Genomic DNA, 23987 nt, shown 5'->3' on the forward strand with positions numbered 1-23987 from the left:
CTTTTCTCTTATCCTGCTTAATGTTTAATGACACCTTTGCATATGAACCGTATTTTTCGCATTTCACCACATACTGAATTCTTTGATCACATGAAACTACAAGGATTGTTCCGGTCTTTTCTTGGTTTTTTTCCATCCAAGAATCAGGGAGCATGCTGAGATTAAACAAACAAAGCTGTGCTCAAAGAGTCAGAAATTGACTCCCTTGTTCTCATCCATATGAAATGTCACACACCACATGAGTGCTAACAAGGTGTCATGTTTACTATGTTCACCATCTTCATTTAGAGTGTCTCATTTACTATTAGCACTTAACATCGTGCAGCTAAGGATGATGGGAATGTCATTAGCATGTTTTAGCTATTATGAAAAGTGCCTGAAAAATTGAAATTGTGACCTGATGATGGCGCTAGATGAAAACTTTAAAGGCTTATCAGTTACTAGAATTCATCCTGAGGGGAATGTGACAGTCTGCACTAGATGTCCTTGCTGTCCATCCAGTAGTTATGGAGGCATTTCACTCAAAACCAACTAAAGTCAACCTCATGGTGGAGCTAGAGGAACAGTCAGGGGATCACCAGAATCAGTAGAATTCATCTTGTTGGGACCACTAATGTTGAAGTTTCTTTAGACATGTCAATTTGGACCAAAGTGATCATCGGACCATTGATGGAGCCTAACATTACGATGCAACAATCACAAAATAGTTTTTTTTATTTTTAATAGACACACAATAAACACTACAATAGCATGTTACATTATTAACACTACACTTTGTCATTAAGGTCTATTGGAAATCCAGCTAGTGCTTTGTTTTCAGAAGGCACAGCATCAAAACTGAATTTTGAAGAATTGGGGAAAATTACTAAAATGAGATGCAAATTCAAATATCTGTGAGTGCACCAAAGGCAGCTTCTTCTCTCACAGTTTGGCTGATTGGGTGGGCTGAGGTCCCACCCACTTCTCCCCTGAAAAAGAGAACAAAGTGTGACGGCGCCAGAATCTCAAGACAGCTTCAGCTTGAAATGCTAATGAGATGCTCAACAAAACCACAGAAACACAAGAGACAAGCACAGTTTATAACGTCTGTCAGTCACAAAATAAAAAGCCTGTCAGTAACAGTATATTTACATTTTAGTCATTTATCTAATGTTCATATCATGGGTGATTTACAGTGAGTGCAACAGCCGATTGAGGCTATGTCAAATGTCCCTTTAATCTATGTGTTGTCATTTTTCCATGATGTGTTTTGTGTGTGTGAATGATGCACAGTACAGTAGTTTTCTCACCAATGCAGTGGGCTATGAGCTCAAACCTGTCCGATCCATAAAACTTCTCTTGCTTTCCATTTACATGACACACCAACACGGGGAGGCCGAACGCCTGGGAAGAGACAGCAGGAGAGAGTCTGTTGATTGCATCGTAATGTTTCTGTTGCCTGAATGTACAAAGAGAACCGAAGGACAACTGACCCCATGGTCAAGTGCACACTGCGTTGTTCTTTTCAGCTTGTCTTTGATCTCCTTTGAGGTGGACAGCTTCAGTGCTTCTTCAATCTCACTGTCAGACAATCCAGCTTTCCTCCCTGCCTGCAAAACAAACAAACAAAGAAAAAAAACAAATGAAAAAACTAAATGATGCTTCTTCTTAATCTTCTCAAACAAACAGGCTGGATGAGCTGGTACCTCCCACAATGACGCCGGCTCAGTGATGTCTTTGTCCTCACTCCAGATCCTTCTCCACAGCTCCCGAGATAACTTCTCCACCTGCTTGTCTCCATCCTTTTGTTTCTCCTGTACAACCGTCACGAATCGCATTGCAGACAAGGAGCCTGGGAGAAGAAAACAGAGGAAGAACTGAAACCTGCTGCATCATCAGGTTTGTTCATTAAAGAAAAAGTTGGGTATTTTTTAAGAGAAACATTTCTCTGATTACTCCTCTATGACAGTAAACAGAACATCTTTGGGTTGTGGACAAAACAAGACATTTGAGGACATCATCTTGGGCTTTGGGAAACACTGATTGACATTTTCACCATTTTCTGACATTCTATAGATCAAACAACTAATCAATTCATCGAGAAAAATATTCTCAACAATGAAAATAATCATTTGTTGCAGCCCAAATATCAACTGGCATGATAAGAGCCTCTTTCCTTTCACATGTACGTCGCTCTGGATAAAAGGGTCCGCCGAATGACAGATTGTAATTGTAATTGTTTCCCTTGCAGTGATTTGTCTTGTTTTCTTTGACAAAAACCCAAACACATTCAGTTTACTAAATATATATACGACAACGTCATCAGTTTCTTTTAATAATCATGTTTACTAGTATCATTAAATGTACCTTTATCGAACATGGCCTCAAAGGGGTCGGCTGGACACCGCAAGGGAACATCAAAATACTTTGCTATGCGGCCCAGGTCCTTGGTCATGTACAGAAACTTGTTTGGAATCAGACCAGGGGGTTTGTTGCCTGTCATGAAAGATAAAGAGGATATGAAACATACGAGTGCCAACAGTGTCCACAGGTCGGAACAAACAACATGCCCTGCAATAGTTCACAGGTGCCAAAATATTTGTTTGCAGTGGTGGAAGAAGTACTCAGATATTTTACTCGAGTAAAAGCAGCAATACCAGTGTAGAAATACTGTTAAAATGAAAGTCCTGCATTCAAAATGTTACTTTATGTACAAGTACAAAAATATAGGCATCAAAATATACTCATTATGCTAAACAGTCCAATTCAGAATAATGTATATTATTGTTGATGCATTCGTGTGTACATCACTTTAATGCTGCAGCTGCTAAATGTGGACCTTACTTTAGTAACTTTATATACTGATAGCCTGTGAATTTGCCCCCTTATCTCACTTTGATCTTAAATAAAATGTCATATTTTATATGCTGATTCTATTTTGTATTGTTAATGTGAATCTGCAAAGGAACAAGAGAGTTAGCAAATAAATGTAGAGGAGTGGAAGTATAAAGTAGCAGGGAATGGATGGAAACACCTCAAAACTGCAATAAGAACAGAACTCGAGCAAATGTACTTAGTTAGTCCGCACCGTTGCACATATACCTGATCCATGCATGATCCCCGCCAACAAAACAGGGCGCAGTTTGACCTCTACATTCCACACGTTTCTGTAGCGGCACATGACCTGTGGACAGAGACGAGCTGCGTCAGGCTTCATTTATAACTTCGGCTGTGAGTGTGTTGTTAAAGCTGACATAAATACGAAACAAACCTCAAAGGCAGGCCACGAGTACGGAGAAACCACATCGTAGAAAAACTCGATCAGTTTCCTGGATGTCATCTTTGGAGTCAGCGGCTCTTACTTTTCGCTGTTAACACTACGGTTAAATGAAACGTTAAGTAAAAGGTGAGGTGTTTCTTGCCTTGCAGACAGTCCAAGGGCACAGCAGTGTGTCAAAGTTCAACCGACCCGAGGCAGCACTGCTCGATGTTATGTTTAGTCAAATCAGTACTTCACCAAACCGTAAAATCAGTCAACAAGTAACAGACGTACCAGCGCTGAATTACTGTTACGATTTGGGAAACCTTCCCTATTTGTAGCGCTACAGTCAATGAATCACATGTAGCGTTTAATTTGCTAGTTAGTATCACTTAGTCAAAATCGCAAGCACCACGGACATGCGCAGTAACATATCGTCACCTTCTTCTTCTTCTTCTTTTGATTTAATGGCGGGTTGCAACCGTAGCTTATTAGGTGCATACCGCCACCTACTGTACCGGAGTATGTAGCATGAGTTACTACAAGTATTCCTATATATCAATTAATTGATAATCAATAAATAGAAGTTTTAAACAAGCAAAACAAAACATAATCAAAAACAAAACAAACAAAAAACCTCAGCTTACCTTAAATTCTACAATATAATCTTTTCTCCTTCAAATACTCCACTAAAGCTTTCTGTGTGTCCGGTACCCCTTTTCCTGTCGTTCCCAGAATACCCTCGAGACTCCATACTCTACCTGCCTCCGCTATCTTTCGCGTTAATTCTGTCCTCTCTCCCCTATATTTCCGACAGTGCATCAATACATGTTCCACATCTTCTGTTATTTTGTACTCCGAACATTCATTTGAATTACTTTTCCCTATCAAGAACATTGTTTTATTAAGGCCGGTGTAGCCCTGTACAAAATTCATATGGGGTACAGTGCATAAAAATTCAGTTAAAAAATATAATGTTGATGATGTTTTAAAAATTCATGATATTAAGAAGACGAATTCATGATACCTACAGTTCATAATAATTGGAAGAAAGACAGTTGAAATGTGTGCTGTGTAAAAGTATAAATATCATATGTGTGTCTTACAAGAATAGACTATTTACATGTTAAAAGATAAATATCAAGTTCATTTAAGTTCATAAAGTAACTGAGGAAAAGAGAGGAAGAAGCCGTGTTTTGTGTAAAACCTAACCTGTTACCTGTCATGTGTCAATCATTTTGTGTTCTGCCTTTGGTTGAGGTCAAGCTCACAAGCCAATCAGGGTGTGTTTACTGTGTAAGGGGGCGGGACTAGTGGCACGGGTTAGTGTGGTGTGTACTGAGCGTACGACAGGGGAGAGACCGACGCTATCGACCAGAGAGAGTTAAGAAGAAGCCTCGTGGTGTGGGGAGCAATTAAGTTTATTGAGGAGGTCGACTACTCGTGGGTCCTGGATATAAACTTTCTGTGTAACCTGCCAGAGGTGAATATAATATTTATGTGGATGTGTTGTGCTATATCTAAACTGTTATAGTGTGAAGAGACGGGATGTGTAACGGATTTTGCGACATGCTAAATAGCGAGAGCAAACTGTGCTAATGTGCCTGTATCGTAGCTGTAGTATTCAGATGTTTACAAAGCTAAAACGGGCTAATGCTAACTTGAACAGAGATAGCGTTTGATATTGTGGTTAATTTTATGATATTATGGTTAAAGGAAGCAGACGTTGGAGAAGGAGAGAGGTCGAGACGGATTTCCAACCGGTCCCTGCTGTGTGCGTGCTGCACCGTGCTATGTGTGTTTTGCCTTCCTTGTGACTCACCGCTGTGTACCATCGCCACGTGTGTGACTGAACCGCGATTGCCATTGCCACGGCTATTACGCTGCCACTGCCCTTACCATTCGCCGTGAGAGTTTCATCATTTCCCTCTTATCCATACCCCTGGATTCGTGAGTACCAACAGAACCAAAACCAAAATGCACATGCTTTTATTTTAAGCTCAGTTGAGTGAAACGGCCAATGTTGTTTTGGGCCTCACAGCACCCGAGCGTCGTCAACAGGCCTGCAACGGGTTAAACTTTTGGTGTAATTCAAATGTGTGTGGGCCCACAGGTATATTACAGAGTTTGAGTTTACTGTGCAATTAAAATACTGTATATTTTGTATGACTGATATAAGTGTAAAGGTAACCAAAAGGGGTTTACTTTTTAGTTGAAAGCAAGGTGAACAAAAAAACGGAACCTGTGAAATTTGTGTTGAAAACCTTTTTTTTATTTTCCATATTTCTCATTCTGCAACATTTATATTTTTGCTATTTCAGTCCAAATATTTTATTTGAATTTTATTCAACTTCTGTAAATAAATGCCTGGGAAAGGATAATTTTGCATTTAAAATACAGTTGTGGTGGTCATCATTTTATTTAAGTACAGTATTAGAGTTACAAAAAAGTTGTATTTTCCCTACAACAAGCCCAGGCCCAGTCTCATCGTATTGCCCACTCTAGTTTTATTTCCAACTACATGGGACCTGGGTTACACCTGTATGATCGAATACTGTACTGTAGCAGCTAAAATATATTTCTTGCCATTTTGCTTTAGGTTTTATGTCATTTCCATTGATTACGTCATTTGTGTTGGGCACAGCCTGGGGTGTGGTTATGTTTCTTAGTGCGTGTGGTGGCGGGAGTTCAAACAAAGAAAGAATGAAAGAAAGACAGAGCCAGAGAGAGCCTCATATTTTTTGTTGACCGTACTTACGTTTGTTTATCCACGTTCGGTCTATTTCAGTTTACCATCATTACTATTTTCCATTTTTTGCTTGGACTGCTTGTTTGCCCCTTTTGACTTTTGTTATAATAAACTTTAAAAACACACCGGACTTGTGGAGTCGGGATGGAACGGGTCACAAAGGGCTCTCGTCTCTCAGCAGCTGAATTATTTTAAAGACAGCAGCAACATGTACTATCACGACATATAAGAGACTTTTCTTGGACACAAATGAAGTGAAAAACAGAATTAACTCCTTTCTTATAAGTATGTGGATTTCAAAGTGAAGTTTCTGAAGAGCACATGCTGCACTACAGACAGTTGGGAATGTGATCAATGTGTGAATGCCTGTTAAGCAGCACTGTCCCTTTTCTCTTATCCTGCTTAATGTTTAATGACACCTTTGAATATGAACCGTATTTTTCGCATTTCACCACATACTGAATTCTTTGATCACATGAAACTACAAGGATTGTTCCGGTCTTTTCGTGTTTTTTTTCCCATCCAAGAATCAGGGAGCATGCTGAGGTTAAACAAACAAAGCTGTGCTCAAAGAGTCAGAAATTGACTCCCTTGTTCTCATCCATATGAAATGTCACACACCACATGAGTGCTAACAAGGTGTCATGTTTACTATGTTCACCATCTTCATTTAGAGTGTCTCATTTACTATTAGCACTTAACATCGTGCAGCTAAGGATGATGGGAATGTCATTAGCATGTTTTAGCTATTATGAAAAGTGCCTGAAAAATTGAAATTGTGACCTGATGATGGCGCTAGATGAAAACTTTAAAGGCTTATCAGTTACTAGAATTCATCCTGAGGGGAATGTGACAGTCTGCACTAGATGTCCTTGCTGTCCATCCAGTAGTTATGGAGGCATTTCACTCAAAACCAACTAAAGTCAACCTCATGGTGGAGCTAGAGGAACAGTCAGGGGATCACCAGAATCAGTAGAATTCATCTTGTTGGGACCACTAATGTTGAAGTTTCTTTAGACATGTCAATTTGGACCAAAGTGATCATCGGACCATTAATGGAGACTAACATTACGATGCAACAATCACAAAATAGTTTAATAGAAAAGATTACCAGCTTTCTCACCTGGAAGGTGCCAATGCTCCTTCTAATAGACACACAATAAACACTACAATAGCATGTTACATTATTAACACTACACTTTGTCATTAAGGTCTATTGGAAATCCAACTAGTGCTTTGTTTTCAGAAGGCACAGCATCAAAACTGAATTTTGAAGAATCAGGGAAAATGAATCAAATGAGATGCAAATTCAAATATCTGTGAGCACACCAAAGGCAGCTTCTTCTCTCACAGTTTGGCTGATTGGGTGGGCTGAGGTCCCACCCACTTCTCCCCTGAAAAAGAGAACAAAGTGTGACGGCGCCAGAATCTCAAGACAGCTTCAGCTTGAAATGCTAATGAGATGCTCAACAAAACCACAGAAACACAAGAGACAAACACAGTTTATAACGTCTGTCAGTCACAAAATAAAAAGCCTGTCAGTAACAGTATATTTACATTTTAGTCATTTATCTAATGTTCATATCATGGGTGATTTACAGTGAGTGCAACAGCCGATTGAGGCTATGTCAAATGTCCCTTTAATCTATGTGTTGTCATTTTTCCATGATGTGTTTTGTGTGTGTGAATGATGCACAGTACAGTAGTTTTCTCACCAATGCAGTGGGCTATGAGCTCAAACCTGTCCGATCCAAAAAACACCTCTTGCTTTCCATTTACATGACACACCAACAAGGGGAGGCCGAACGCCTGGGAAGAGACAGCAGGAGAGAGTCTGTTGATTGCATCGTAATGTTTCTGTTGCCTGAATGTACAAAGAGAACCGAAGGACAACTGACCCCATGGTCAAGTGCACACTGCGTTGTTCTTTTCAGCTTGTCTTTGATCTCCTTTGAGGTGGACAGCTTCAGTGCTTCTTCAATCTCACTGTCAGACAATCCAGCTTTCCTCCCTGCCTGCAAAACAAACAAACAAAACAAACAAACAAAAAAAGAAAATGAAAAAACTAAATGATGCTTCTTCTTAATCTTCTCAAACACAAACAGGCTGGATGAGCTGGTACCTCCCACAATGACGCCGGCTCAGTGATGTCTTTGTCCTCACTCCAGATCCTTCTCCACAGCTCCCGGGATAACTTCTCCACCTGCTTGTCTCCATCCTTTTGTTTCTCCTGTACAGCCGTCACGAATCGCATTGCAGACAAGGAGCCTGGGAGAAGAAAACAGAGGAAGAACTGAAACCTGCTGCATCATCAGGTTTGTTCATTAAAGAAAAAGTTGGGTATTTTTTTAAGAGAAACATTTCTCTGATTACTCCTCTATGACAGTAAACAGAACATCTTTGGGTTGTGGACAAAACAAGACATTTGAGGACATCATCTTGGGCTTTGGGAAACACTGATTGACATTTTTCACCATTTTCTGACATTCTATAGATCAAACAACTAATCAATTCATCGAGAAAAATATTCTCAACAATGAAAATAATCATTTGTTGCAGCCCAAATATCAACTGGCATGATAAGAGCCTCTTTCACATGTACATCGCTCTGGATAAAAGGGTCCGCCGAATGACAGATTGTAATTGTAATTGTTCCCTTTGCAGTGATTTGCCTTGTTTTCTTTGACAAAAACCCAAACACATTCAGTTTACTAAATATATATACGACAACATCATCAGTTTCTTTTAATAATCATGTTTACCAGTATCATTAAATGTACCTTTATCGAACATGGCCTCAAAGGGGTCGGCTGGACCCTGCAAGGGAACATCAAAATACTTTGCTATGCGGCCCAGGTCCTTGGTCATGTACAGAGCCTTGTTTGGAATCAGACCAGGGGGTTTGTTGCCTGTCATAAAAGATAAAGAGGATATGAAACATACGAGTGCCAACAGTGTCCACAGGTCAGAACAAACAACATGCCCTGCAATAGTTCACAGGTGCCAAAATATTTGTTTGCAGTGGTGGAAGAAGTACTCAGATATTTTGCTTGAGTAAAAGCAGCAATACCAGTGTAGAAATACTGTTAAAGTGAAAGTCCTGCATTCAAAATGTTACTTTATGTACAAGTACAAAAATATAGGCATCAAAATATACTCATTATGCTAAACAGTCCAATTCAGAATAATGTATATTATTGTTGATGCATTCGTGTGTACATCACTTTAATGCTGCAGCTGCTAAATGTGGACCTTACTTTAGTAACTTTATATACTGATAGCCTGTGAATTTGCCCCCTTATCTCACTTTGATCTTAAATAAAATGTCATATGTTATATGCTGATTCTATTTTGTATAGTTCATGTGAATCTGCAAAGGAACAAGAGAGTTACCAAATAAATGTAGAGGAGTGGAAGTATAAAGTAGCAGGGAATGGAAATACCTCAAAATTGCAATAAGCACAGAACTCGAGCAAATGTACTTAGTTAGTCCGCACCGTTGCACATATACCTGATCCTTGCATGATCCCCCCCAAAAAAGCAGGGCGCAGTTTGACCTCTACATTCCACACGTTTCTGTAGCGGCATATGACCTGTGGACAGAGACGAGCTGCGTCAGGCTTCATCTATAACTTCGGCTGTGAATGTGTTGTTAAAGCTGACATAAATACGAAACAAACCTCAAAGCCAAACCACGAGTACGGAGAAACCACATCGTAGAAGAACTCGATAACTGTCCCGGATGTCATCTTTGGAGTCAGCGGCTCTTACTTTTCGCTGTTAACGCTACGGTTAAATGAAACGTTAAGTTAAAGGTGAGGTGTTTCTTGCCTTGCAGACAGTCCAACTGTACAGCAGTGTGTCAAAGTTCAACCGACCTGAGGCAGCACTGCTCGATGTTATGTTTAGTCAAATCAGTACTTCACCAAACCGTAAAATCAGTCAACAAATAACAGACGTACCAGCGCTGAATTACTGCTACGATTTGAGGAACCTTACCTATTTGTAGCGCTGCAGTCAAAGAATCACATGTAGCATTTAATTAGCTAGTTAGTATCACTTAGTCGGAACTGAACCACGAACGTGCGCAGTAACATATTATCACCATCAAAATCAGCAGCAGCAGCAGCAGCAGCAGCCGCTTCTTCTTCTTCTTTTGGTTTTGATTGGCGGCTGGCATCCTACTATTAGGCGCATTGCCGCCACCTACCGGACTGGACTGTGGAACAGGAAGCTAGCAATAAAAAAAAAAAAGGAGGGGAGAACCCCCTCCAAACCCAATCTAGATCCTCTCAACTAAACCAGTTTTCCTCAAATATCTTCGTACATGTTTATTAATATCTTCTGATCTTTGTAACAGATTCCCTAGTGTGAATCCTACTTTCTCTTTCTCCAGGCCTGCTTTTAACATTCTCCTCTCTCTTTCATACTCTTTGCATTCCATTAACACCTGTTGCACTGTCTCCTGCTCATCACAGCTTCTACAGTTACCTGTAGGGTGTTTACCAACTATTCTTAATGTGCTGTTCAGCCCTGTATGTCCCAGCCTGAGGCGGGTGAGGGCCACCTCCTCCTTCCTGCTCCTGCCCAATACCCGCCCGACCCCCACTTGCTTCTGTATACTGTAAAAATGTGTCCCTGTGTCATTTCTGTCCCAGTATTCCTGCCACACCTTCTGCATATGTGTTTTAATGATTGATTTCCCTTCAGTTCTGCCCAGCGGAATGTTGTTGTTTATTGTTTGTGCTTTGACTGCTTGTTTTGCCAGTATGTCCACCTCTTCATTGCCCTCAACCCCTGCATGAGCTGGGACCCACACAAAGCAGACTGTTCCCCCCCTGCTATGGAGTTGATGTAGCAGTTGATGTATCTCCATAACTAGGTCTTGTCTATGTGACTTCATTGTTTTAATACTTCTTAGGGCTGCATAGCTGTCTGATGCTATTAATGCATGTACATTACTGCCTTCCTTCAACCACTTTAAGGCAAGTGTAATAGCTAAGGGTTCAACTGCATAAACTGAGGCATGATCTGTAGCTCTCTGTTTAATTGCCAGTCTCTGTTCTGCAATGTAGACTGCTGCCCCTGTGTGCCCAGTCTCTGGATCCTTTGACCCATCCGTAAATATCAATAGCTTGTTTGCATAGTTCTGTTCAATATATCTTTGCACAATAACTCCTGTACCACTTTGCCCTGATTTTTTCTTTAGTTGGCACTGAACACCAAAGTCCACCACTGGCTCCTGAAATACCCAAGGAGGAATGTCTGGCAAAGAACTACTCGACACATACTGCATATTACATAAACCAACACTCTCAGCTTTTATATTTCCAACCCAGCCCAAGCTCCAAAAATTTGCCTTGCTGTACTCTGAACACTCCTCTAATATTGCTTTTGCTGGATGAGACCTTTTGTGCCCCTGCAGATACACCCAGTATGCCAGCATGAGCTTCACCCTTCTTATCCTCAGAGGTTCTTCCCCCACCTCAACTTGTAGAGCAGCCACTGGCGAGGTCTTAAACGCCCCACTACATATCCTCAGCCCTTTGGCCTGTTCCACATCCAGCTTCTTAAGGTGACTCTCTGCTGCTGACATATAAGCCACACTGCCATAATCTATTCTAGATCTCATCATAGCTTGATATATGTTTAACAGAGACTTCCTGGTTGCACCCCAATCTCGTCCTGCCAAACACCTCATAAGGTTATTAACATTCTTACACTTATCTCTCACTTTTTCAATATGCTGCTTCCAGGTAAGTTTTTCATCAAACAAAACACCCAAAAACCGAATAACTTTGACTTGTTCTAGTGTTTGACCATATAGCTTTATTGACACCTCTTTATGTCGCTTAGCAAAGCAAATTACTTGGGTTTTTGCCACTGACAGTTTAAACCCCCACCTATTCGCCCACTGCTCCACTTTTTCAACCGCTGCCTGCAGCTTTTTCTGCAAATACTCTTGATTTCTCCCCCTCACCCATAAGGCCCCGTCATCAACAAATAATGACTTACTTATTCCTCCTCCCACCTCCTCAAATATGTCATTGATCATACAATTAAAGAACACTGGACTACACACACTCCCTTGCGGAGTTCCGTTTTCAACCTTATATATTGGAGAGAATTCCTGCCCTACTCTCACCTCTATCGTTCTCCCAAACAGGAAGCTCAATACCCAGTTATATAATTTCCCTCCTACTCCCAACTTATCTAATTTAATCAGCAGCCCTTCTTTCCATAGCATATCATATGCCTTCTCTATGTCAAAGAACACTGCCATCACTATTTCTTTATTTGTCTGTGCTTTCCTAATATCCGATTCTAACCTAAGCACTGAATCCATTGTATTTCGTCCTTTACGAAACCCACTTTTATACGATGAAAAAAGATCCAGACTCTCTAAAAAATACATCAGCCTTTCTGTCACCATCTTCTCCATTGTCTTCCCTAACTGGGATGTAAGTGCAATTGGCCTATAATTTGATGGATCTGATGCTCCTTTACCTGGTTTCAAAATTGGCACTATTACTGAGTGTTTCCATGCTTGTGGAACCTCCCCTGAATCCCATACTTTGTTAAATAGCTTCAATATTACCCCCAGTGACCTGTCATCCATGTGATCTAACATACAGTAGCAAACATCATCTTTCCCTGGCGACGACTGCCGCGCGTTGGAGATGGCTTGTCTTAATTCATACAAATTAAAAGGCAGGTCTAGGTCATCCCCTCTTGCCTGCTTTTTCTTAGTAACCCAATAGGGCTGGGCGATATGGCTGAAAACTCTATCACGATATAAGTGTTTTATATTGGTCGATATCGATAATTATTGATATTTTTTATGACCTATCTAAAATGAGGACCAGGAGAAAAATACATTCAATTTAAACATTTTTAATTTAAATTTAACCTTCCTCTGATTATAATCCCCTCAGCTATCAAGGCAGAAAGGAAATGTCAACACAACCATGGAAAACACTCAAATAATAAATGTAAAAAAAAGTGTAAAAATGTAAACAGAGAGAAACCTGAGAACTTTTTTTTCTGCAGGTTTAGTGCAGAAAGTTCACAAGCTGATTCACCTTCTGCTGAATAAAATGTTTTCAAATATGTGCAATGTTTTGGAAACATAGCAGAAACTTGACATCTGTAACATACAAACATACAAACAAACATGATAGACAGCACAGTAACACTGACTGAACTATAAAACCAGCCTAGACATATGAACAACTTTAGTCACTCTTCTTACTCTAAACATACATGAACTATTCAATTATATTTATATTGCAAGTGTGTTTAAGAAAAAAAAAAAGTACGTGTAAGAGATGTTTATAACCTGGCTTCTTCACAGTGCTCAGTGAAGCATGTCTTTAGCTATATGATATGCCGCTGCCTCCGTTACGTCTTCGTGCCTTTTAGATGATTTGTCATCAGGCGCTGAAGCAGATACCTCTGCATGGTGGTCAGCTGCTTGTGCGGTGGTGCTGCGGTTGGCGGACGTTGGCAAATACAGCTGCGCTCCAAAGAGTGAGCGCGGCTAAGGTGGTTAAATAAGTTTGTGGTATTACCGGTCTTAGTGGGGACGAAAGTCTTGCATAAGTTACAGACCACATTGGTCTGACTACGGTCCGACTTATAAAATCCAAAAAAATGCCACACTGGCGAGCTGACTTTCCCTGTTTTATCGACGATTTCTTCGCTTGCTGCAGCGCTCACTTTCTGTTTCTCATCTCACTCCTCGCAGAGCAACAAACACGAGACAACGAGATGGCGCAACCGAACTTGATACTGTTACATGATTGGCGTGTTAGCGTGTCTCTCTCGCTGATTAGCGATTACTCCCTACGTCGCTCGGTTACCTGAGAGCGAGTGCCTTTATTCATGCAACCAACCTCGCTTCGCAACTTCAGGATTCTTCTGACGAAGAAAAAAAAATTATCGAACGCTTTATCGAACGCATTTTATATTGATATTGATGAAGGGTCTATTGCAAGACATCGATAGATCGGCCCAGCCCTAGGTACCACGCAGGACGTCTTCCAGAGTCGCGGCACCTTTCCCAGTCTCAGACTCAGGTTGAAGAGATGTCCAATGATCCAGAGCAGGATCTGAGGAGTCTGGGACTGAGGCCATCCGGTCCTGCAGCCTTCCTGGTCTTTAACCTCCTCAGCTGATTTCTCACCTGGAGAGGTGTGAGAGACAAGTTGGAGCAGGGGGGCTGAGTGTCATGTGAAGTGGATGGGGGGCTGGGAGGAACAGTGGGGGGTGGCGTTGGAGGTGGTGAGCTGAATACTACGGGGGGCGGGGGGTACTTTGGCAGAGTGCTGGCAGAACAAAGGAGGGCTGCTGCAGTGCTGGTACAGCTGGGGGAGGGGCAGATGTTTCCTCAAACCTGCAGAAGTAGCTGTTCAGCTCATCTGTCCACTTTGAATCCCCAGCTGCCTGAGAGTTTGGCTTCTGGTGGCCTGAAATGGTTCAGGCCTCTCCAGACTCCCCTGGTGTTGTTCTCCTGCAGCTGTTCCTCCATTCTCCTCCTGTATCTGTCCTTCCCCTCCCTGATTTTCCTTCTGAGCTCCCTCTGAACAGTTTTCAGCTCCTCTATGTTTCCTGACTTGAAGGCCCTCTTCTTCTCCTTTAAAAGAGCCTTAATGTCAGGATTAATCCAGGGTTTGTTGTTGGAGTGACACCGTACAGTCCTGGTGGGTACAGTGGTCTGCACACAAAAGTTTATGTAGTCCGTGATGCTGTCTGTCAAACTGTCGATGTCCTCCTCATGAGAGTCGTTGAATATATCCCACACGGTTGTCTCGAAGCAGTCCTTCAGAGCCTCTTCGGCCTCCTCAGACCACCTCTTCACTCTGCGGGACACAGCTGGTTGCCTGTTAACAAGGGGCTTGTAGACAGGCAGGAGATGAACCAGTTTGTGATCAGCTCTTCCCAGAGGAGGGAGGGGTGATGATTCGTATGTCTCCTTGGTGTTGGCATTGAATAAGTCCAGTGTTTTATTGTCTCTGGTGGCACATGTGACATACTGGATGAATTTTGGCAGAGTGGAGGACAGAGAGGCATGATTAAAATCCCCAGAGATCAGTGAGAGGGCCTGTGGTTTCTGAGTCTGCAGCCTGCTGATCACGGAGTTGACGACGTCACAGGCTGCTTCGGCATTAGCAGAGGGAGGAATATACACAGCCACCACTATGGCGTGTGAGAACTCCCGCAGCAGATAATATGGCCTCAGACTAACAGCCAACAGCTCAATGTCCGGGCAGCAGTGCTGCTCTTTGATAGTGATGTGCCTGGAGTTACACCATCTATCGTTCACAAACACTGCCAGCCCTCCTCCTTTTCTCTTACCGCTCTTCTCTGTCCGGTCCGCCCGTGCGAGTGAAAATCCATCCAGCGCTACAGTCGCGTCTGTGTGCTGCATTCCCAGCCAAGTCTCCGTGAACAGTAGCAAACTGCACCATCGGTAATCCTGTTCATGTCGGGTCAGCACTGCCAGCTCATCCATCTTGTTGGGGAGAGATCTTACGTTCCCCATGATGATGGACGGGAGAGTCGGTCTGTAAGCTCTCCTCCTGTCGTGATGTTTAATCCCTGCACGGCACCCCCGCATCCTTCTCCTTATCTCACGGGGGACATCAGGTCGCTCCTCCGGCCGCACAGCTGTGTTACGCAGGGCCAGCAGCTGATCCCTACTGTAAACAATGGGAGCCATTGTCTCTCACGGACCCACAGACGCGTCAAAAGTTGCACGGGTTGTAAAGGTGGTCTCAAAGTAGCGCCAGAGTTGCCGTGTTTAGCGTCTCTGATGCGCCAGATATTTAAAAACACGTTAAACTAAAAGAATAAAAAGAAAGACACACGAGAAAAACAGAAAGATAAGAAAAACTCCTAAGAGTCCAGCGAGCTGCTGTAAAAGGCTGCCGCTCGTACGGCGCCGGAAGGAAGAGGTAAGTCACCAAGTCATAGTGAAGTAAGTGATGCCAGGGTTTCAGTACTCTTCAGACCTCGAGAAGTGCACTATGTCTGTAGAACACAGATCAAGGAAGTTGTCTTGCCTGCAGACATCATCAAGGTGCTGTAATCTGACTTAATCGAAAGGGTTTCAGAGGCCGGCCGCATCTCTCAAGAGGACCTCAGATTCCTGTCAAAAATGGAAAAGGGCATCAGACAGAAGAGTGATGGTCATTACGAAATGCCACTGCCATTCAAGAAAGACAGACCCAACTTAGCTTATCAGCTAAGTGTGCGCCATCCACCGTCTCAAGTGCTTAGAGAGAAAGTTAAGACGGAATGAACAATACTACAAGGACTACAAGACCTTCATGGATGACACCATTACCCGTGGTGATGCAGAAAAGGTCCCAGAAAAGGACATCCGCAAAGCTCCAGCTTGGTACATCCCACATCATGAGGTGTATCATCCACAAAAGCCTGGGAAGATACGTGTTGTCTTTGATTGCTCTGTCAAGTTCCAAGGGACGTCCTTGAACGACCATCTCCTGACTGGTCCAGAGCTGACGAACACCTTGGTGGGAGTTCTGTATCGTTTCCGAAGAGGCCCAGTTGCAATCATGTGTGACATAGAAAGTATGTTTCACCAGTTCCATGTGAAGGCAGAAGACTAGATTACCTAGAAGATTACCTTCGATTCCTTTGGTGGGAGAATGGAAACCTTGAAGCCCAACCTGCCATCTATCGGATGAAAGTCCATCTCTTTGGTGCAGCTTCGTCACCTGGCTGTGCCAACTATGGACTCAAGCACCTCGCAGCTGAAGGACAAAGACACTTCAGTGAAGACACCGTAAGGTTCATCCAACGTAACTTCTACGTTGACGATGGCTTGTCAAGTGTTGCATCCAAGGACCAAGCAATCCAACTGGTAAAGGAGGCAAGGGAGCTTTTCAGCACAGGCAAACTCCGGCTGCACAAGTTCATTTCCAACAGCAAGGAAGTCCTAGCTGCAATTCCCAAGGAAGAATGTGATGAAGCTGATGTTAAAATCCCAAGATGCTATATTCCATCAAGCTTCAAGGTCCAGCACTATGAGCTTCACCATTTTGCCGATGCCAGTGTGTCAGGCTATGGTGCGTGCTCGTACCTCAGAGCAGTCGGTACATCAGGTGAAGTTTACTGTTCCTTGGTTATGGGGAAATCAAGAGTTGCGCCTCACAACCATACCTAGACTTGAGCTGTCAGCAGCAGTGGTAGCCGTCCGCACCAGCGACATGCTCAAGAAAGAACTGGAAGTAGAGTGCCTACAAGAAATCTTCTGGACTGATTCAATGGTTATCCTTGGGTATATCAACAATGAGGCCATAAGATTTCACGTGTTTGTAGCAAACCGTGTGGAACGCATCAGGCAGAGCACAGAATCCACACAATGGAGGTATGTGGCTTCTGAAGAAAATCCAGCGGACCACGCCTCAAGAGGTCTCACAGCAGAGCAGCTCACATCCTCTAACTGGTTCACAGGCCCAGAGTTTCTGTGGCAGAAGGAGCTACCAAGTGTAGAGGTCACGGTGGGAGATATCTCAAGAAGTGACCCAGAACTCAAGAAGGTCCAGGTTCACAACACCCATCTGAAAGAGATAAGGTCATTGTTAGACTGCCTGAACAAGTTTTCTGACTGGTCCAGGATAGTGAAAGCTATTGCCAGACTCAAACGCAATGTAAAGGAAACCAAGGGTCTCAGGCCAAGGTCCTGTGAAGCCACCAGTCTAGAGGAAAGGAGGGAAGCAGAGCTGACCATAATCAAGATGGTTCAAGAAGCAACTTTCTCAAAGGAAATCCAGTACATTCAGAGGCCCAAGGGTACACAAGTTGAGAACAAGGCCAACAAGTTGTGCTGATTAAGTCCATTCCTCGATGACCAAGGTGTCCTCAGAGTGGGAGGCCACTTAACTCATGCTGCTCTACATCCGCATGTGAAGCATCCAGCCGTCCTACCAAGAGACAGTCATGTGTCAGCATCACTCATCAAGCACTATCATGAGAGGGTGCGACATCAGGGATGAGGAATGACCATGAATGCACTTCGATCCAATGGAATATGGATCCTAGACTGTAGCAAAGCAGTATCATCCCATATCTACAAGTGCACAATGTGCAGGAAGTACAGAAGATTCACTGAGCAGCAGAGGATGGACCTGATGGGGATGGACCAGACCTCTCAGAAGACCGGATGGAAGCAACGCCTCCATTCACGTACTGCGGTATGGACTGTTTTGGGCCCTCCTATGTCAAGGAAGGAAGGAAGGACCTAAAACGGTACGGATTGTTACTCACCTGTATGTGTTCCAGAGCCGTGCACATTGAAATGCTCGACGACTTGACCACGGATGCTTTCATCAATGCTTTGCGTTCATTAATCGCCATTCGTGGAAAGGTACGCCAGATAAGATGTGATCAAGGGACAAACTTCATCGGAGCTAGGCGTGAGTTTGCCGAAGCACTGAAAGAGATGGATCAGGAAGAGCTCAAGGAACTTGGATGTGAGTTCATCATGAACACCCCAGCCTCAAGTCACATGGGTGGAGTCTGGGAAAGACAAATTCGCACTATTAGAAGTGTCCTGACAGTCATTCTAGAACAGTCAGCCAGACAACTCGACTGCTCTTCTCTACGCACGTTCCTGTATGAAGTCATGGCAGTTGTCAACAGCAGACCTTTGACCACTGATTGCCTGAATGACTCATCCAGTCCAGAGCCCCTGACCCCTAACCACATCCTGACCATGAAGTCCACGATTCTCGCTCCACCTCCTGGAAGGTTTGTCAATGAAGATCTCTACCTCCGCAAGAGATGGCGTTGAGTTCAACTCTTAGCCAACCATTTCTGAACACGGTGGAAGAAGGAGTACCTTCTGAATCTTCAGCACAGACCGAAGTGGGTCAAAGACCGCAGAGATGCAAAGGTTGATGATGTTGTTCTCCTGCAAGATGATGTCACACCATGAAATCAGTGGAAATTGGCAAGGGTTGTTGTAGTGTACCCAGGAAAGGATGGAAGAGTGAGGAAACTGAAGTTGCTCATCAGTGACTCTGCCCTCGAGAGACGCGTCTTAGAAGGGAAGACGCGTCTCCAAACCTGTCCACCTTGAGAGGCCCATCCATAAGACAGTGACGCTGTTGGAAGCAGACTGAAGACTACAGTCTTTCTCTCTCTCTATATATATATATATATATCTTTTCTTTTTCTCTATTTATTCTCTATCTCCCTTCAGGTACAGTCTGAGGTGACTATCCCTGGGAAGTCCAAGGACCAAAGCAAATGTTTGTTTTGTTGTTAGGGCTTGTTTTCTTTCTCTACTTAGTGTGTTGTCATTCTAAGTAATTTAGGGTAAGAAATCATAGATTTCGGTGGGAGTGTAACTGCCTTGCGTTTGCAGTTCGTTTTTTCAGTAGCGCATTCACTGGACTTTGGTTCCTACCCCCAAGAACATGGAGCTGGAACTGTATGTCCGTGGTTGTTTCGGGGGGACCGTATTTGTAAAGAGACATTGTGTGAAAATACGGAGAAAAAGTTTGTTGTTAGATGTATAAAAGTGTGTAGAAATTGATGTTGAACGTGTCGAGGTCCTCCAGAAGAAGCCTTACCCTCCATGGGTAGTTATGCAGCCAATGAGGTTCGTGTTTTTTCCGTTTGTTTTGATTATTTATTTAATGAAATGAACCATTGCTAATGTGGCTAATTATCAATTCGTGTAAGGCTTACGTTAAAACGTTTCTGTTATAATGGAATTAATGGTTCCTGACGTGAATAAGGAAGGATTAAATTCATGTTGTGTTAGAACAATTTGAAGCTTAGTACAAGACAAAGATAAACATAAGTAATTTATGGAGTACTGTGTGAATGGCATGGGGTTTGCAAGATAACAACGTTTTATTTTTGTATTAAGGTTAAAATTGTCAAGGTTAAAGGGACATTTATGTTCAGTTTGTATATTTGATTTATTGTTTATTGTCTGTTTCATGTTGGGTTGCAGTTCTCACGTCTGGGAATAAATCCTGAGCAGTAGAATTAAAGAACAGTTGTGCTGTCATCACTACATAAGTGGAGGGAGGCATAGCACTAAAGCCTTTTTCCTCTGATAATTGAGTATATTTTCTTGATACAAGTTATTTCTCAACATTCTCAGTGCACTATTTCGTTCCTTTATAGCTTGAGTACATTCAGCATTCCACCACAGAACCATTTTCTTCTCTCCCCCCAAAGTCTTCATTGGTATACTATTGAATGCAGCATTTCGTATTAAATTTGAAATTTCAGATGCACATTCCTCAATATTACTCTCATCTGAAATCCATTTTACTGACTCTCTACACAGTTCTGTAAACTTTCCCCAATCTGCTTTTCAAAACTCCACTTCTGATGACTAGGCCTTTCTTGCATATTTATCTCGACATTTATAGAGCATATAATTGGAAAATGGTAGCTTCCAATACTTGAACTGTGTTTAACACTCCACTCACAAGAACTTGCCAAATTATTAGAAATTAGAGTAAGATCAATACTTGACAATGTATTAGAGCGTATGTCAATCTCCAATTATTATGTCAATTTCCATTATTTAGACAAACTAACTGCCTCACGTCTATCAATTCTTCCACCACCTCACCATTATTGTCAGTATGTTTACTACCCCAAAGGCTACTGTGTGCATTAAAGTCCCTGCACCATATTTCTCTTCTATTTCCTTGTCTATTTACTATCTTCTCTAAGGATTCTAGTCTTAATGGTTTACAAGGATTGTATAAGTTAACTATTATTATGTTCCCATCTGTTTTACATATTTCTGTAACTACACATTCCATTCCTGATGTGGCTTTTATCCTTATCCTAAATGCTATCCCATCCCTAATAAAAGTTGCACACCCTCCACCCTGATTTTCACTTTTATCATACCTCACTGATTGATAACCAGGTAAAATAAAATCAAGGTGAGGCCTAAGCAAAGTTTCTTGAGCAAACAATATCAGGTTTGCTTTTGGATTCTGCTATAAACTTTTTGAATTCCTGACCATTTACAATTATTCTTCTAGCATTCCATTGTAAGAGATGGAATGCCATTATAAGGTTCAACAACACTCTGTGACCCACCATCATTATTTATGTAACCGGTGGGCTCTAGTGTTGTCTGCGTTGTGTTGTGATGAAAGTTGTGATGAAGAGGCCCAAACCGTGTATATCTTTGGAGGCGGTCTCCGTTTATTTTTGGCATCTGACAGCGAGAGGTAAAAAACAAAATCCTCCGTCAATTACATTCATACAACTCGAGCCCCTCTCCCATGTAGTACAACAGCAGAAGGGGCGGACATGTTACATTCAATGAAGTGCAATAAAACACAGAAAACATACCTGACAGCGAGAGGTAAAAAACAAAATCCTCCGTCAATTACATTCATACAACTCGAGCCCCTACACAAATTCAGTGACACAGGAATATATTAAAATATTGTACAACAAGCTTAGGTTGAAAAATGAACTTATAAACGTAGTTTAACAGTGCTAAAATACCGACGTTACAGCAAGAGCAATGAGGCTTACCTCTCCCATGTAGTACAACAGCAGAAGGGGGAGAGGTAAGGCGGGAGACACCCCTTTTATAGGAGGGGTACCCCCAAAGATGAACGTAGGGGTACAGAAACTGAGTTGTGAATGTTCCACATATTGACTCCAGAGGCCCAAGTGTGTCAGGTAATAACAATAAACAAATTTTGTGTAATTATAATACTTAATATTACAAATGTGCATCTACAGTAGCTCCTTCACACACGACTGCTGCATAAATTACCCTGTTACATTTATGCTCAGCATCCTATGTATATCTTCAGCCCTCAAGTCTTTAATTCCTGGAAAATCCTCAGCAGCTTCCACTACCGTCTTAATTCTGTCGCTTTTCCTTTCTTGTCTTGTAGCTACATTAACAACTTTACACACAGAAGCTACAAAGCTCTTCTTTTCTACAATTAAGGTGTTCTCCTCAACATTGCATTTGTGGTTACATGTTCACTGTGGAGGTGCTGGCCTTTCTGATTGGAATCTCCTTATGTTTGTTCTCTGGGGTAGGCCTTCAGTATAGTATTGCATCTCATTGTCATACATGTTTTCATGAGTCCTACTCTGCTTCCTTTCAATGGTTGCAACACTCCTTACTGCCTCTGCATATGACACCTTATTCCCAATCTTATATCTCTGTAGTTCTTCGGCTTGTTTCTGTACCACACAGCCAGCATATGCAGCACTATGCTCACCTCCACAGTTGCAACATTTCAGCTTAGCATCCTTACTACATTTGCCATAATCATGCGCCCCTCCACATTTTGCACACCTTTGCCTCCATTTACATTGCTGTACTGTGTGTCCCATTCTTTGGCATTTAAAGCATCTTAAAGGCTGTGGGATGTACTCTCTCACCTTATAGTTAATCCAGCCCATTCTCACCTCAGTTGGTAGTATTTCCTCAAACATCAATACTACTGACAAAGTATCAGATTTGACACCACCTTTATTAGTTTGAAGTCTTTTGGCCTCTATAACCTTTCCACCTTGTATCTCTCTCATCACTTCTTCCATGGACATTTCCAATGGCACATTTGTAATCACTCCTCTCAACTTTGCTGCTATTCCTGGAATATGTAACTCAATCTTTTCGCCATCCAGGCTGCTCATCTTAAGTATCTTTTCCTGTTGTGTTTTGTTTATTGCAGAAATAAGGATTCTTCTATTACTCAGCAATTTAGCATATTTTATTTTTCCAATTGCCTTTTCAATTGCGTTCGTCACCTGAACTGGGTGAAAGTGGCCTTTATCATTACTGAGTGTAACAATAACTTACCATTCCCCTTGCTTGTCATCATCTCTGTTCTCGTCTTGGTTAACTGTAGCTCGGATCTTCTTGGTGTTGCGATTTGGACTATTCTCTCCTCCGCTACTTGCTTCGGACCAAGACTGTTTTCTTGCATATTTTGGCATTTGGCTATACTCCAGCTCAAAAGCCCATGTCTCTCCATCTGAACTATCACCCATCGCTACACTCACGGTACGGTGTGATTTCCAACCCGCCGTTCGCTCCACACAACTCGCTCGTCTTGATCCTTCCTCTCCTTCCGCCCCCTCTCGTCAGTAACATGTCTGCCTCCAGTGTCTGAAAAAAGCTAACAGCACCACACTATTGCCCTCCCCTCGAACGACTACAACTCGGTGTAAATCAACTGGGGTAAATCCATTACCTTTATTTTCTTCTTCCTGTCCTCCTCCTCTGCTTCCTCCTCCAACTCGACCATCTTCTTCTTCTTCTGTGAATTTACTAGCGGTTGCCAAGACAACAGATAGACTCCTGGACTGGATTATGGGGTGGTGCATTAGCCCAAAAAAACTTGTTTTATTTTATTTTTATTTTTTTTTAAAGTGATATATAGAATACATATATGAATATATAGAATTTCCTAGCTATTTTACAGATACCAGCTGAGTAACTTGGCCACTTGATGTTTTGTTCTTTTCCAGTATTCTTCCAGTACCAGCAGGCTTTGTCTTCCCCTTTCCAGTAAACCATATTCTCAATGACCTTGTTCACAAAAGACATTTTGACATGTCACAGTGGGAAAAGCACAGGTGTAAATAATACAGTAAATGAAGGCTGAATTCCGTTGGGCTGCCTCAGTTTCAGGGTCCTGGTGTTGTGCATGTTGGTTCACTGTCACACTGTCATGGCTTACACTAACAGAGCCATTGCTAATGTTATTAGCCACACCTGTGCTTTTTCCAGTATGACAAGTCAAAATGTCTGGTGCTGCTTTCCACATATACTGTGTGCATGCAGATACATCAGCTTCCTTTAATAACCACCTTTACTAATCATTCAGTAAATCTTTAAAGCACTGAGCAGTCTTCATTTTCTACATATCATGCCAGTTCGATTTAAATTTCCCTGTCTGTTCTCCACCTTTGTCTGCATCCTGTTTCCTCTCTTCACATTCCTCATTGAAA

General features: G+C 42.3%; 1 protein-coding gene across 8 annotated transcripts; it reads right to left on the minus strand.

Moving 5' to 3' along the window:
- Positions 1-684: 684 nt before the first annotated feature.
- gstk1 (glutathione S-transferase kappa 1) lies at positions 685-23341 on the minus strand. 8 transcript variants are annotated; one of them, XM_070965803.1, is made up of 8 exons: positions 23228-23341; positions 9668-9773; positions 9499-9580; positions 8768-8896; positions 8110-8255; positions 7886-8002; positions 7703-7796; positions 7116-7381 (listed from the first exon to the last, which is right to left on the minus strand). In XM_070965803.1, the coding sequence occupies exons 2-8, from the start codon at positions 9734-9736 to the stop codon at positions 7335-7337; spliced, it is 684 nt and encodes a 227-aa protein (XP_070821904.1). In that variant the 5' UTR covers positions 9737-9773; positions 23228-23341; the 3' UTR covers positions 7116-7334. The 8 variants fall into 8 exon arrangements, with proteins under 8 accessions (XP_070821906.1, XP_070821900.1, XP_070821901.1 ...); XM_070965802.1 differs by having other exon boundaries at positions 22834-23245; XM_070965801.1 differs by lacking the exon at positions 23228-23341 and adding an exon at positions 9987-10151.
- Positions 23342-23987: the final 646 nt, after the last annotated feature.

Source organism: Chaetodon trifascialis, chromosome 7, assembly GCF_039877785.1.
Source record: "Chaetodon trifascialis isolate fChaTrf1 chromosome 7, fChaTrf1.hap1, whole genome shotgun sequence".
Taxonomy (NCBI): Eukaryota; Metazoa; Chordata; class Actinopteri; order Chaetodontiformes; family Chaetodontidae; genus Chaetodon; species Chaetodon trifascialis.

Bases quoted from the DNA above. Each gene is read 5' to 3' on its own strand.
- gstk1 (XM_070965800.1), bottom strand. From the start codon at position 9,736: ATGACATCCGGGACAGTTATCGAGTTCTTCTACGATGTGGTTTCTCCG. The intron at 1,590-1,685 runs GTACCAGCTCAT...TTTGTTTTGCAG, and splicing joins AGCCGGCGTCATTGTGGGAG to GCAGGGAGGAAAGCTGGATT. The intron at 1,384-1,472 runs GTCAGTTGTCCT...GTCTCTTCCCAG, and splicing joins AGTGTGCACTTGACCATGGG to GCGTTCGGCCTCCCCGTGTT.